At 50.7% G+C, this 16,887-nt stretch overlaps 1 protein-coding gene across 2 annotated transcripts in view; it reads left to right on the forward strand.

Annotated features, from left to right (window-relative positions):
• BCAT1 (branched chain amino acid transaminase 1) overlaps positions 1-16,887 on the forward strand; it is a 128,737-nt gene that overhangs the window by 2,071 nt on the left and 109,779 nt on the right. The window contains exon 1 of one of the 2 annotated variants that reach the window (XM_063929366.1): positions 6,387-6,409. The exons of the other annotated variant lie outside the window; for it this stretch is intronic. Coding sequence (XP_063785436.1) covers positions 6,401-6,409 — 9 coding nt within the window. The 5' untranslated portion in view covers positions 6,387-6,400. Of the gene's footprint in view, positions 1-6,386; positions 6,410-16,887 lie in introns of those variants that run through there. 2 annotated transcript variants of the gene reach the window in all.

Raw genomic sequence — 16,887 nt, forward strand, 5'->3', positions numbered from 1 at the left:
TGCTATATACCCTCCATCATATGGTGATACTGCTATAGGGGCACACTATGCTATATACCCTCCAACATATAGTGATATTGCTATAGGGGCACACTATGCTATAGACCCTCCAACATATAGTGATACTGCTATAGGGGCACACTATGCTATATACCATACAACATATGGCAATACATCTATAGGGGCACACTATGCTATATACCCTCCAACATATGGTGATACTGCTATAGGGGCACGCTATGCTATACACCCTCCATCATATGGTGATACTGCTATAGGGGCACACTATGCTATATACTCTCCATCATATGGTGATACTGCTATAGGGGCACACTATGCTATATACCCTCCAACACATGGTGATACTGCTATAGGGGCACACTATGCTATATATCCTCCATCATATGGCGATACTGCTATAGGGGCACACTATGCTATATACACTCCATCATATGGTGATACTGCTATAGGGGCACACTATGCTATATACCCTCCAACATATGGTGATACTGCTATATGTGCACACTATGCTATATACTCTTCATGATATGGTGATACTGCTATAGGGGCACAATATGCAATGTACTCTCCATCATGTGATACTGCTATATACTCTCCATCATATGGTGATACTGCTATAGGGGCACACTATGCTATATACCCTCCATCATATGGTGATACTGCTATAGGGGCACACTATGCTATATACCCTCCATCATATGATGATACTGCTATAGGGGCACACTATGCTATATACCCTCCATCATATGATGATACTGCTATAGGGGCACACTATGCTATATACCTTCCATCATATGGTGATACTGCTATAGAGGCACACTATGCTATATACCTTCCATCATATGGTGATACTGCTATAGGGGCACACTATGCTATATACCCTCCATCATATGGCGATACTGCTATAGGGGCACACTATGCTATATACCCTCCAACATATAGGGGCACACTATGCTATATACCCTCCATCATATGGTGTTACTGCTATAGGGGCACATTATGCTATATACCCTCCAACATATGGTGATACTGCTATAGGGGCACACTATGCTATATATACACACCATCATATGGTGATACTTCTATAGGGGCACACTATGCTATATACACTCCAACATATGGTGATACTGCTATAGGGGCACACTATGCTATATACCCTCCATCATATGGTGATACTGCAATAGCGGCACACTATGCTATATACCATACAACATATAGCGATACTGCTATAGGGGCATACTATGCTATTTACTTTCTATATAGTGATACTGCTATAGGGGCACACTATGCTATATACTTTCCATATGGTGATACTGCTATAGGGGAACACTATGCTATAGACTTTCCATATGGTGATACTGCTATAGGGGCACACTATGCTATATACTTTCCATATGGTGATACTGCTATAGGGGCACACTATGCTATATACCCTCCAACATATGGTGATACTGCTATAGGGGCACACTATGCTATATACCCTCCATCATATGGTGATCTGCTGCTATATACCCTCCATCATATGGTGATACTGCTGTACGAGGCCACACTATGCTATATACCCTCCATCATATGGTGATACTGCAATAGGGGCACACTATGTTATATACTCTTCATCATATGGTGATACTGCTATAGGGGCACACTATGCTATATACCCTCCATCATATAGTGATACTGCTATAGGGGCACACTATGCTATATACCTTCCATCATATGGTGATACTGCTATAGGGGCACACTATGCTATATACCCTCCATCATATGGTGATACTGCTATAGGGGCACACTATGCTATATACCCTCCAACATATAGTGATATTGCTATAGGGGCACACTATGCTATATACCCTCCAACATATAGTGATACTGCTATAGGGGCACACTATGCTATATACCATACAACATATGGCAATACATCTATAGGGGCACACTATGCTATATACCCTCCAACATATGGTGATACTGCTATAGGGGCACGCTATGCTATACACCCTCCATCATATGGTGATACTGCTATAGGGGCACACTATGCTATATACTCTCCATCATATGGTGATACTGCTATAGGGGCACACTATGCTATATACCCTCCAACACATGGTGATACTGCTATAGGGGCACACTATGCTATATATCCTCCATCATATGGCGATACTGCTATAGGGGCACACTATGCTATATACACTCCATCATATGGTGATACTGCTATAGGGGCACACTATGCTATATACCCTCCAACATATGGTGATACTGCTATATGGGCACACTATGCTATATACTCTTCATGATATGGTGATACTGCTATAGGGGCACAATATGCAATGTACTCTCCATCATGTGATACTGCTATATACTCTCCATCATATGGTGATACTGCTATAGGGGCACACTATGCTATATACCCTCCATCATAAGGTGATACTGCTATAGGGGCACACTATGCTATATACCCTCCATCATATGATGATACTGCTATAGGGGCACACTATGCTATATACCCTCCATCATATGATGATACTGCTATAGGGGCACACTATGCTATATACCTTCCATCATATGGTGATACTGCTATAGGGGCACACTATGCTATATACCTTCCATCATATGGTGATACTGCTATAGGGGCACACTATGCTATATACCCTCCATCATATGGCGATACTGCTATAGGGGCACACTATGCTATATACCCTCCAACATATAGGGGCACACTATGCTATATACCCTCCATCATATGGTGTTACTGCTATAGGGGCACATTATGCTATATACCCTCCAACATATGGTGATACTGCTATAGGGGCACACTATGCTATATATACACCATCATATGGTGATACTTCTATAGGGGCACACTATGCTATATACACTCCAACATATGGTGATACTGCTATAGGGGCACACTATGCTATATACCCTCCATCATATGGTGATACTGCAATAGCGGCACACTATGCTATATACCATACAACATATAGCGATACTGCTATAGGGGCATACTATGCTATTTACTTTCTATATAGTGATACTGCTATAGGGGCACACTATGCTATATACTTTCCATATGGTGATACTGCTATAGGGGCACACTATGCTATAGACTTTCCATATGGTGATACTGCTATAGGGGCACACTATGCTATATACTTTCCATATGGTGATACTGCTATAGGGGCACACTATGCTATATACCCTCCAACATATGGTGATACTGCTATAGGGGCACACTATGCTATATACCCTCCATCATATGGTGATCTGCTGCTATATACCCTCCATCATATGGTGATACTGCTGTACGAGGCCACACTCTGCCATATCCTGTGCTGTGCTACACTGCTGTACGAGGCCACACTCTGCCATATCCTGTGCTGTGCTGTTCTACTCTATACTGCTGTATGAGGACACACTCTGCCATATCCTGTGCTGTGCTGTACTACTCTATATTGCTGAATGAGGCCACACTCTGCCGTATCCTGTGCTGTGCTATACTGCTGTACGAGGCCACACTCTGCGATATCCTTGCTGTGCTATACTGCTGTACGAGGCCACACTCTGCTATATCCTGTGCTGTGCTACACTGCTGTACGAGGCCACACTCTGCTATATCCTGTGCTATACTGCTGTACGAGGCCAAACTCTGCCATATCCTGTGCTGAGCTATACTGCTGTACGAGGCCACACTCTGCCATATCCTTGCTGTGCTACACTGCTGTACGGGGCCACACTCTGCCATATCCTGTGCTGTGCTACACTGCTGTACGAGGCCACACTCTGCCATATCCTGTGCTGTGCTACACTGCTGTACGAGGCCACACTCTGCCATATCCTTGCTGTGCTACACTGCTGTATGGGGCCACACTCTGCCATATCCTGTACTGTGCTACACTGCTGTACGAGGCCACACTCTGCCATATCCTGTGCTGTGCTACACTGCTGTACGAGGCCACACTCTGCCATATCCTGTGCTGTGGTTCACTGCTGTACGGGGCCACACTCTGCCATATCCTGTGCTGTGCTACACTGCTGTACGGGGCCACACTCTGCCATATCCTGTGCTGTGCTATACTGCTGTACGAGGCAACACTCTGCCATATCCTGTGCTGTGCTATACTGCTGTACGAGTAAACACTGTGCCATATCCTGTGCTGTGCTACACTGCTGTACGAGGCCACACTCTGCCATATCCTGTGCTTGCTACACCGCTGTACGAGTAAACACTGTGCCATATCCTGTGCTGTTCTACACTGCTGTACGAGGCCACACTCTGCCATATCCTGTGCTGTGCTACACTGCTGTACGGGGCCACACTCTGCTATATCCTGTGCTGTTCTACACTGCTGTGCGGGGCCACACTCTGCCATATTCTGTGCTGTGCTACACTGCTGTACGAGACCACACTCTGCCATATCCTGTGCTGTGCTGCACTGCTGTACGAGTAAACACTGTGCCATATCCTGTGCTGTGCTACACTGCTGTACGAGGCCACACTCTGCCATATCCTTGCTGTGCTACACTGCTGTACGGGGCCACACTCTGCCATATCCTGTGCTGTGCTACACTGCTGTACGAGGCCACACTCTGCCATATCCTGTGCTGTGCTACACTGCTGTACGAGGCCACACTCTGCCATATCCTGTGCTGTGGTTCACTGCTGTACGGGGCCACACTCTGCCATATCCTGTGCTGTGCTACACTGCTGTACGGGGCCACACTCTGCCATATCCTGTGCTGTGCTATACTGCTGTACGAGGCCACACTCTGCCATATCCTGTGCTGTGCTATACTGCTGTACGAGTAAACACTGTGCCATATCCTGTGCTGTGCTACACTGCTGTACAAGGCCACACTCTGCCATATCCTGTGCTGTGCTACACCGCTGTACGAGTAAACACTGTGCCATATCCTGTGCTGTTCTACACTGCTGTACGAGGCCACACTCTGCCATATCCTGTGCTGTGCTACATTGCTGTACGGGGCCACACTCTGCTATATCCTGTGCTGTTCTACACTGCTGTGCGGGGCCACACTCTGCCATATTCTGTGCTGTGCTACACTGCTGTACGAGGCCACACTCTGCCATATCCTGTGCTGTGCTACACTGCTGTACGAGTAAACACTGTGCCATATCCTGTGCTGTGCTACACTGCTGTACAAGGCCACACTCTGCCATATCCTGTGCTGTGCTACACTGCTGTACGGGGCCACACTCTGCTATATCCTGTGCTGTTCTACACTGCTGTGCGGGGCCACACTCTGCCATATTCTGTGCTGTGCTACACTGCTGTACGAGGCCACACTCTGCCATATCCTGTGCTGTGCTACACTGCTGTACGAGGCCACACTGCCATATCCTGTGCTGTGCTATACTGCTGTACGAGGCCACACTCTGCCATATCCTGTGCTGTGCTACACTGCTGTACGAGGCCACACTCTGCCGTATCCGGTGCTGTGCTGTTCTACTCTATACTGCGGTATGAGGTCACACTCTGCCATATCCTGTGCAATACTGCTGTACGAGGCCACACTCTGCCATATCCTGTGCTGTGCTGTACTACTCTATACTACTGTATGAGGCCACACTCTGCCATATCCTGTGCTGTTCTACACTGCTGTACGGGGCCACACTCTGCCATACCCTGTGCTGTGCTATACTGCTGTACGAGGCCACACTCTGCCGTATCCGGTGCTGTGCTATACTGCTGTACGAGGGCACACTCTGCCATATCCTGTGCTGTGCTGTACTACTCTATACTGCTGTACGAGGCCACACTCTGCCATATCCTGTGCTGTGCTGTACTACTCTATACTGCTGTACGAGGCCACACTCTGCCATATCCTGTGCTGTGCTATACTGCTGTACGAGGCCACACTCTGCCGTGTCCGGTGCTGTGCTACACTGCTGTACGAGGCCACACTCTGCCGTATCCGGTGCTGTGCTATACTGCTGTACGAGGCCACACTCTGCCATATCCTGTGCTGTGCTGTACTACTCTATACTGCTGTACGAGGCCACACTCTGCCATATCCTGTGCTGTGCTGTACTACTCTATACTGCTGTATGAGGCCACAATCTGCCATATCCTGTGCTGTGCTGTACTACGATATACTGCTGTATGAGGCCACACTCTGCCATATCCTGTGCTGTGCTGTACTACTCTATACTGCTGTATGAGTCCACACACTGCCATATCCTGTGCGACACTTGGCACAGTTGTGTGATGTGAACCAATGACACTGTCTTCAGGAATACATGAACGCTGCATTACGGGTACATATCTGTAAGTCCCTTATCTGGGGCAGTCACACAGCTGCTGCACAACAGATAACGCTGCAGGCCGAGTCTGAGCTGAGTAGCTGTAGACGTCACGCTGCAATGCAGGGGGTATATACATGTATTAATATTGTGCATGGCTGTCTCTGCATGTAGCCCACAGATTCTGGCTGGCTTTATTCTGACGCTGCAATTTATATTTCAGCTAGAACACTCCACTCTCAGATCTTACTCTTTCTCTGCACATGTTACATATGAACCTCCCCCGGGAGGTAAAGGCGCCCCATACAGAGGCCAGGGCTGGGTGACACGGTGGCAGCAGATAAGGTGGAGGATACGTCACTGTGGGGTCACATTGGTGGGATACGGCAGGAGGTATATCTGGGGGAATATAGGAGATGTCCCTTTTGCAGAATAATCCTCTCCCAGCTCTCCCTAACATCTGGCTATTGTACTAGTGACTCAGTCTACATATATGTCAGCGCACGGCCTGCTATGTTCCTCCAGCGTCCAATCATTGTCCTCGCGCCGGGGGGAGTGATTCTCCGCAGGGGGAATATGTCACAAATCAGATGTGCAATAACCTACTCTTTCTCTTCTGCAGAGTATCTCATTATAATAAGATTGTCCTTTCCCAGCCTGTGTGACGGCTGCTCAGTACTACTTCTCCCGGGGTCTGCACAGTGCAATTCCTATTCTTCTGTATGTTGTCTGGAATTCTTGATGTGTTCCTATTCTGTACATACTGACAAATGCACAGTATCACTTCTCTCCGTCTTAATGCTGGATGCAGATAACGTTCTTATTCTGATGTTGGATGTATGTAGCAGAAGTGGTGTGTTGTTTAGTTTATGTTAAATGCACAGTATCACTTCTGGAATCCACAGTCCTTGGGGCAGATTCAGTGAGCGGCCAGGTTCCGATTTCCCTTCCCAGCCATAGTAACCTGATGTGACGATAGAGGCACTGAGGTCCGCAGCACTATCATGTAAGGCGTTGTAGTGCCACCATCTAGACCAGAGGTTCTCAAACTCGGTCCTCGGGGGCCCACACAGGGCATGTTTTCCAGGTCTCCTCACAGAATCGCAAGTGAAATAATTAGCTCCACCTGTGGACCTTTTAAAATGTGTCAGTGAGTAATTAATACACCTGTGCACCTGCTGGGTTACCTGCAAAACATGCACTGTGTGGGGTCCTGAGGACCGAGTTTGAGAACCTCTGATCTAGACTGAGCCAAGCGTGGCCTGAATCCACGCCTCATGAGCCTGAAGACTGTCCATGTGCGGAGAGATCTGCAGCTTCCTCAGTGATTGATGGTCCAGGCACAGAGGAGTGCTCCTATGAGCAGCTCTGTGATTGGTGGAGAAGATCTGGGAATGTACACTCAGGGGGGACAAGTCTTAGCATGTTCCTGAGATACGGAGACCAGGATGATGGGCACTGATCCGATCATTCTGTGTCCCATCGTGTGCAGGCGCCGGGGGGCCTGAGATACGGAGACCTGGATGAAGGACACTGATTAGATCATTCTGTGTCCCATAATGTGGAGGTGGCGGGGGGACCTGAGATACGGAGACCTGGATGAAGGACACTGATCAGATCATTCTGTGTCCCATAATGTGGAGGTGGCGGGGGGACCTGAGATACGGAGACCTGGATGAAGGACACTGATCAGATCATTCTGTGTCCCATCATGTGCAGGTGGCGGGGGGACCTGAGATACGGAGACCTGGATGAAGGACACTGATTAGATCATTCTGTGTCCCATCACGTGCAGGTAGCGGGGGGACCTGAGATACGGAGACCTGGATGAAAGACACTGATTAGATCATTCTGTGTCCCATCATGTGCAGGTGGCGGGGGGACCTGAGATACGGAGACCTGGATGAAGGACACTGATCCGATCATTCTGTGTCCCATCATCTGCAGGTGGCGGGGGGACCTGAGATACAGAGACCTGGATGAAGGACACTGAGCCGATCATTCTGTGTCCCATCGTGTGCAGGTGGCGGGGGGAACTGTGATACGGAGACCTGGATGAAGGACACTGATCCGATCATTCTGTGTCCCATCATGTGCAGGTGGCGGGGGGAACTGAGATACGGAGACCTGTATGAAGGACACTGATCTGATCATTCTGTGTCCCATCATGTGCAGGCAGCGGGGGGTCCTGAGATACGGAGACCTGGATGAAGGACACTGATCCGATCATTCTGTGTCCCATCATCTGGAGGTGGCGGGGGGACCTGAGATACGGAGACCTGGATGAAGGACACTGATCCGATCATTCTGTGTCCCATCATGTGCAGGTGGCGGGGAGACCTGAGATACGGAGACCTGGATGAAGGACACTGATCCGATCATTCTGTGTCCCATCATGTGCAGGTGGCGCGGGGACCTGAGATACTGAGACCTGGATGAAGGACACTGATCCAATCTTTCTGTGTCCCATCATGTGCAGGTGGCGGGGGGACCTGAGATACGGAGACCTGGATGAAAGACACTGATTAGATCATTCTGTGTCCCATCATGTGCAGGTGGCGGCGGGGGGACCTGAGATACGGAGACCTGGATGAAGGACACTGATCCGATCATTTTGTGTCCCATCATCTGCAGGCGGCAGGGGGACCTGAGATACAGAGACCTGGATGATGGGCATTTATCAGATTGTTCTGTGTCCCATCGTGTGCAGGTGGCGGGGGGACCTGAGATACGGAGACCTGGATGAAGGACACTGATCCGATCATTCTGTGGCCCATTGTGTGCAGGTGGCGGGGGGACCTGAGATACGGAGACCTGGATGAAGGACACTGATCCAATCTTTCTGTGTCCCATCATGTGCAGGTGGCGGGGGGACCTGAGATACGGAGACCTGGATGAAAGACACTGATTAGATCATTCTGTGTCCCATCATGTGCAGGTGGCGGCGGGGGGACCTGAGATACGGAGTCCTGGATGAAGGACACTGATCCAATCATTTTGTGTCCCATCATCTGCAGGCGGCAGGGGGACCTGAGATACAGAGACCTGGATGATGGGCATTTATCAGATTGTTCTGTGTCCCATCGTGTGCAGGTGGCGGGGGGACCTGAGATATGGAGACCTGGATGAAGGACACTGATCCGATCATTCTGTGGCCCATTGTGTGCAGGTGGCGGGGGGACCTGAGATTCGGAGACCTGGATGAAGGACACTGATCAGATCATTCTGTGTCCCATCGTGTGCAGGCGCCGGGGGGCCTGAGATATGGAGACCTGGATGAAGGACACTGATTAGATCATTCTGTGTCCCATCATGTGCAGGTGGCGGGGGGACCTGAGATACGGAGACCTGGATGAAGGACACTGATCCGATCATTTTGTGTCCCATCATCTGCAGGCGGCAGGGGGACCTGAGATACAGAGACCTGGATGATGGGCATTTATCAGATTGTTCTGTGTCCCATCGTGTGCAGGTGGCGGGGGGACCTGAGATACAAGGACCTGGATGAAGGACACTGATCAGATCATTCTGTGTCCCATAATGTGGAGGTGGCGGGGGGACCTGAGATACGGAGACCTGGATGAAGGACACTGATTAGATCATTCTGTGTCCCATCATGTGCAGGTGGCGGGGGGACCTAAGATACGGAGACCTGGATGAAAGACACTGATAAGATCATTCTGTGTCCCATCATGTGCAGGTGGCGGGGGGACCTGAGATACGGAGACCTGGATGAAGGACACTGATTAGATCATTCTGTGTCCCATCATGTGCAGGTGGCGGGGGGACCTGAGATACGGAGACCTGGATGAAAGACACTGATTAGATCATTCTGTGTCCCATCATGTGCAGGTGGCGGGGGGACCTGAGATACGAAGACCTGGATGAAGGACACTGATCCGATCATTCTGTGTCCCATCATCTGCAGGTGGCGGGGGGACCTGAGATACGGAGACCTGGATGAAGGACAGTGATCCGATCATTCTGTGTCCCATCATCTGCAGGTGGCGGGGGGGCGTGAGATACAGAGACCTGGATGAAGGACACTGATCCGATCATTCTGTGTCCCATCGTGTGCAGGTGGCGGGGGGAACTGAGATACGGAGACCTGGATGAAGGACACTGATCCGATCATTCTGTGTCCCATCATCTGCAGGTGGCGGGGGGACGTGAGATACAGAGACCTGGATGAAGGACACTGATCCGATCATTCTGTGTCCCATCGTGTGCAGGTGGCGGGGGGAACTGAGATACGGAGACCTGGATGAAGGACACTGATCCGATCATTCTGTGTCCCATCATGTGCAGGTGGCGGGGGGAACTGAGATACGGAGACCTGTATGAAGGACACTGATCCGATCATTCTGTGTCCCATCATGTGCAGGCGGCGGGGGGTCCTGAGATACGGAGACCTGGATGAAGGACACTGATCCGATCATTCTGTGTCCCATCAACTGGAGGTGGCGGGGGGACCTGAGATACGGAGACCTGGATGAAGGACACTGATCCGATCATTCTGTGTCCCATCATGTGCAGGTGGCGGGGGGACCTGAGATACGGAGACCTGGATGAAGGACACTGATCCGATCATTCTGTGTCCCATCATGTGCATGTGGCGGGGGGACCTGAGATACTGAGACCTGGATGAAGGACACTGATCCAATCTTTCTGTGTCCCATCATGTGCAGGTGGCGGGGGGACCTGAGATACGGAGACCTGGATGAAAGACACTGATTAGATCATTCTGTGTCCCATCATGTGCAGGTGGCGGCGGGGGGACCTGAGATACGGAGACCTGGATGAAGGACACTGATCCGATCATTTTGTGTCCCATCATCTGCAGGCGGCGGGGGGTCCTGAGATACGGAGACCTGGATGAAGGACACTGATCTGATCATTCTGTGTCCCATCATCTGGAGGTGGCGGGGGGACCTGAGATACGGAGACCTGGATGAAGGACACTGATCCGATCATTCTGTGTCCCATCATGTGCAGGTGGCGGGGGGACCTGAGATACGGAGACCTGGATGAAGGACACTGATCCGATCATTTTGTGTCCCATCATGTGCAGGTGGCGGGGGGACCTGAGATACTGAGACCTGGATGAAGGACACTGATCCAATCTTTCTGTGTCCCATCATGTGCAGGTGGCGGGGGGACCTGAGATACGGAGACCTGGATGAAGGACACTGATCCGATCATTCTGTGTCCCATCATGTGCAGGTGGCGGGGGGACCTGAGATACGGAGACCTGGATGAAAGACACTGATTAGATCATTCTGTGTCCCATCATGTGCAGGTGGCGGGGGGACCTGAGATACGGAGACCTGGATAAAAGACACTGATTAGATCATTCTGTGTCCCATCATGTGCAGGTGGCGGGGGGACCTGAGATACGAAGACCTGGATGAAGGACACTGATCCGATCATTCTGTGTCCCATCATCTGCAGGTGGCGGGGGGACCTGAGATACGGAGACCTGGATGAAGGACAGTGATCCGATCATTCTGTGTCCCATCATCTGCAGGTGGCGGGGGGACGTGAGATACAGAGACCTGGATGAAGGACACTGATCCGATCATTCTGTGTCCCATCGTGTGCAGGTGGCGGGGGGAACTGAGATACGGAGACCTGGATGAAGGACACTGATCCGATCATTCTGTGTCCCATCATGTGCAGGTGGCGGGGGGAACTGAGATACGGAGACCTGTATGAAGGACACTGATCCGATCATTCTGTGTCCCATCATGTGCAGGTGGCGGGGGGACCTGAGATACTGAGACCTGGATGAAGGACACTGATCCAATCTTTCTGTGTCCCATCATGTGCAGGTGGCGGGGGGACCTGAGATACGGAGACCTGGATGAAGGACACTGATCCGATCATTCTGTGTCCCATCATGTGCAGGCGGCGGGGGGACCTGAGATACGGAGACCTGGATGAAGGACACTGATCCGATCATTCTGTGTCCCATCATGTGGATGTGTCGGGGGGACCTGAGATACGGAGACCTGTATGAAGGACACTGATCCGATCATTCTGTGTCCCATCATGTGCAGGTGGTGTGGGGACCTGAGATACGGAGACCTGGATGAAGGACACTGATCCGATCATTCTGTGTCCCATCATGTGCAGGTGGCGGGGGGACCTGAGATACTGAGACCTGGATGAAGGACACTGATCCAATCTTTCTGTGTCCCATCATGTGCAGGTGGCGGGGGGAACTGAGATACGGAGACCTGGATGAAAGACACTGATTAGATCATTCTGTGTCCCATCATGTGCAGGTGGCGGCGGGGGGACCTGAGATACGGAGACCTGGATGAAGGACACTGATCCGATCATTTTGTGTCCCATCATCTGCAGGTGGCAGGGGGACCTGAGATACGGAGACCTGGATGAAGGACACTGATCCAATCTTTCTGTGTCCCATCATCTGCAGGTGGCGGGGGACCTGAGATACTGAGACCTGGATGAAGGACACTGATCCAATCTTTCTGTGTCCCATCATGTGCAGGTGGCGGGGGGACCTGAGATATGAAGACCTGGATGAAGGACACTGATCCGATCATTCTGTGTCCCATCATGTGCAGGTGGCGGGGGGACCTGAGATATGAAGACCTGGATGAAGGACACTGATCCGATCATTCTGTGTCCCATCATCTGGATGTGGCGGGGGGATCTGAGATACGGAGACCTGGATGAAGGACACTGATCCGATCATTCTGTGTCCCATCATGTGCAGGTGGCGGGGGGACCTGAGATACGGAGACCTGGATGAAGGACACTGATCCGATCATTCTGTGTCCCATCATGTGCAGGTGGCGGGGGGACCTGAGATACTGAGACCTGGATGAAGGACACTGATCCAATCTTTCTGTGTCCCATCATGTGCAGGTGGCGGGGGGACCTGAGATACGGAGACCTGGATGAAAGACACTGATTAGATCATTCTGTGTCCCATCATGTGCAGGTGGCGGCGGGGGGACCTGAGATATGGAGACCTGGATGAAGGACACTGATCCGATCATTCTGTGTCCCATCATCTGCATGCGGCAGGGGGACCTGAGATACAGAGACCTGGATGATGGGCATTTATCAGATTGTTCTGTGTCCCATCGTGTGCAGGTGGCGGGGGGACCTGAGATACGGAGACCTGGATGAAGGACACTGATCCGGTCATTCTGTGGCCCATTGTGTGCAGGTGGCGGGGGGACCTGAGATACGGAGACCTGGATGAAGGACACTGATCCAATCATTCTGTGTCCCATCATGTGCAGGTGGCGGGGCGACCTCAGATACGTAGACCAGGATGATAGGCATTTATCAGATTGTTCTGTGTCCCATCATGTGCAGCCGGCTAGCGGGGAGAGGGAGGATCTTTGATACGGAGACCTGGATGAAGGACACTGATCCGATCATTCTGTGTCCCATATCTCAGGTCCTCAGGCGGCAGGGGGACCTGAGATACAGAGACCTGGATGAAGGACACTGATCCGATCATTCTGTGTCCCATCATGTGCAGGTGTCGGGGGGACCTGAGATACGGAGACCTGGATGAAGGACACTGATCCGATCATTCTGTGTCCCATCATGTGCAGGTGGCGGGGGGACCTGAGATACGGAGACCTCGATGAAGGACACTGATCCGATCATTCTGTGTCCCATCATGTGCAGGCGGCGGGGAGACCTGAGATACGGAGACCTGGATGAAGGACACTGATCCTATCATTCTGTGTCCCATCATGTGGATGTGTCGGGGGGACCTGAGATACGGAGACCTGTATGAAGGACACTGATCCGATCATTCTGTGTCCCATCATGTGCAGGTGGTGTGGGGACCTGAGATACGGAGACCTGGATGAAGGACACTGATCCGATCATTCTGTGTCCCATCATGTGCAGGTGGCGGGGGGACCTGAGATACTGAGACCTGGATGAAGGACACTGATCCAATCTTTCTGTGTCCCATCATGTGCAGGTGGCGGGGGGACCTGAGATACGGAGACCTGGATGAAAGACACTGATTAGATCATTCTGTGTCCCATCGTGTGCAGGTGGCGGTGGGGGGACCTGAGATACGGAGACCTGGATGAAGGACACTGATCCGATCATTTTGTGTCCCATCATCTGCAGGTGGCAGGGGGACCTGAGATACGGAGACCTGGATGAAGGACACTGATCCAATCTTTCTGTGTCCCATCATGTGCAGGTGGCGGGGGGACCTGAGATATGAAGACCTGGATGAAGGACACTGATCCGATCATTCTGTGTCCCATCATGTGCAGGTGGCGGGGGGGACCTGAGATACAGAGACCTGGATGAAGGACACTGATCCGATCATTCTGTGTCCCATATCTCAGGTCCTCAGGCGGCAGGGGGACCTGAGATATGGAGACCTGGATGAAAGACACTGATTAGATCATTCTGTGTCCCATCATGTGCAGGCGCCGGGGGACCTGAGATACGGAGACCTGGATGAAGGACACTGATCTGATCATTCTGCAGCCGGCGGGAGGGGACAGCTCTTTGTCACTGTCACTGTCGCTCTTTGATGTCCAGTCGTGTTTGACCTTAACTTTTCTGTCACTTGACATTGAGCTGTCACTGCACATCCTGACCTGGGGCATTCCGCCAGTACTATTAATAGACCCCCACACTAGAGGTCAGGGTTCTCACAGACAGGACGGTTACATAGTAAAAAGCAGTTAAACCTGATATATAATCCGCTGTTTGCTGGTCTTTGTCCGGGTACTGCAGCGTATCCTGAGCCTATGTACTAACTGATGTCTGTTACTAGCTGCTTCTCGTGTCGCTGTGCGTCTAGCGAGGTATGTGTACCGACTGCGCAGTGAGAATAACGGTCGAGGCATTTCATAGAGCAGCTCTCTGTGTGTTTTCATCGTAGGGAGGCACTTTGTGGGCTACTGAGGCACGAGGCACAACAGATGTTACTGTATATCTCCATGATGTCAATAGATACAACTACATTAATAAGGTATCTGCATTTTGGCCCAGATTTAGCAAACCTTGGAGAGTGATAAGTTGCACTGTGATAAAGTACCAACCAATCAGCTCCTAGCTGTCATTTTTCAAACAGCATGTAATATGACAGCTAGAAGCTGATTGGTTGATACTTTATCACCGTGCAATTTATCACGCTCCAAGGTTTGATAAATCTGGGCCTAAATGCAGATACCATATTAATGTAGTTGGATCTGTTGACATCATGGACATATAACACCTGTCGTGCCTCGTGCCCCAGTGACGTCAGTAGCCCACATATCACCTCAATGGGTATATATAATAAATGTCACCGGTCTCTGCTCATGTGCGCAGTATTTGTCATGTATGTTGCAGGATAATAGTGACTACATGCTGCACAGTAGCAGTAGCATGACGCAACACATCGCAACCATTCCTGTTACACAAATGGATGTGATACGTCCTGCACATCAGTAGATCACCACAGACGCCCCCTCACCGCCTCTGAGTAGGGTCCTCAGACAGCAGCACAGAAGTTCTCTATTACTCTGTAGAGATATGTGATACCATGCTCCCCCCCCCTGCGGCCTTCCTCTCCCCCTCCCCCCATAAGCAGAGTGGTAGTGATATTGGCCTCCGTCCTGCATTCTTCCGCCTCTCAATGTGCATCTGCCTTGGGAGAATGGAAATTCCTGACTTTAATATATGTAAGACCACTTATTCTCCATCCACATCCTGTGCCCCGGAGCTTACACTCTAATGGTGACGTGCCAGTTTTCCTAGTATGGGGGGACACAACCAAGCACAATAAGTGTTCCCTGCACTTTGCTCAGGGTTATGAGCAGAAACACGCACAGTCCTCACCGCTGGGAAGTTTGGGCGATAAGAGACGATATCCAATAACAAATACTGGAGGATAAAGGTCAAATTCTGCAGCAATCTTCAAAGGCGTTTGTTCTAGGTCCTGCAGCTTCTCTAAACCCTTGGACCCAGTGTCCACCCCGCGCCGCCTGTCGTCATAGTACCCCTACCAGCGGGGGCGCACACATGTCTTCTTATTACATAGTGGAAGGTGAAGCGGGTGTAAGTGCCGGAGGTACACATGGAAGGGTCAGCGCCGGTGGTAGCGGTGCTATCGTATATATAGAGTCGCCAGGTCTCGCTTTGCACGGGGAAAGCTTAGCTAAATACCGCTGCAATCCTTTCTCCTTTCGCCGTCTCTGTCCTTCCTTTGTTAACCCCTTGTTAATGCTCCAGGACAGTATCGCTCATGGCTGTTGTTTGGTCTTGTAAATAAATGATGGCGACAGGAGCTTTTTTTTATCACTGCGCTAAGCTACGGCTGCAAATGAGCCTTTGTGCCTGCTATTAATAACTAGACGCCTTACTCTCTGGCAGTGGGAAAAGTAGGGTGGTACAGAGTACCATTAAAAATATGGGCAGGGCACAGGGTCTCTGTCCGCAGTGAGCAGGCAACCCCTGGCAACGAGCAAGAAACCCCTGACCAGGAGCATGTAACACCTGGCAATGAGCAAGAAACCCCTGACAGTGAGCATGTAACACCTGGCAATGAGCAAGAAACCCCTGACAATGAGCATGTAACACCTGGCAATGAGCAAGAA

Source organism: Pseudophryne corroboree, chromosome 6 (assembly GCF_028390025.1).
Source record: "Pseudophryne corroboree isolate aPseCor3 chromosome 6, aPseCor3.hap2, whole genome shotgun sequence".
In the NCBI taxonomy this organism is placed as follows: domain Eukaryota; kingdom Metazoa; phylum Chordata; class Amphibia; order Anura; family Myobatrachidae; genus Pseudophryne; species Pseudophryne corroboree.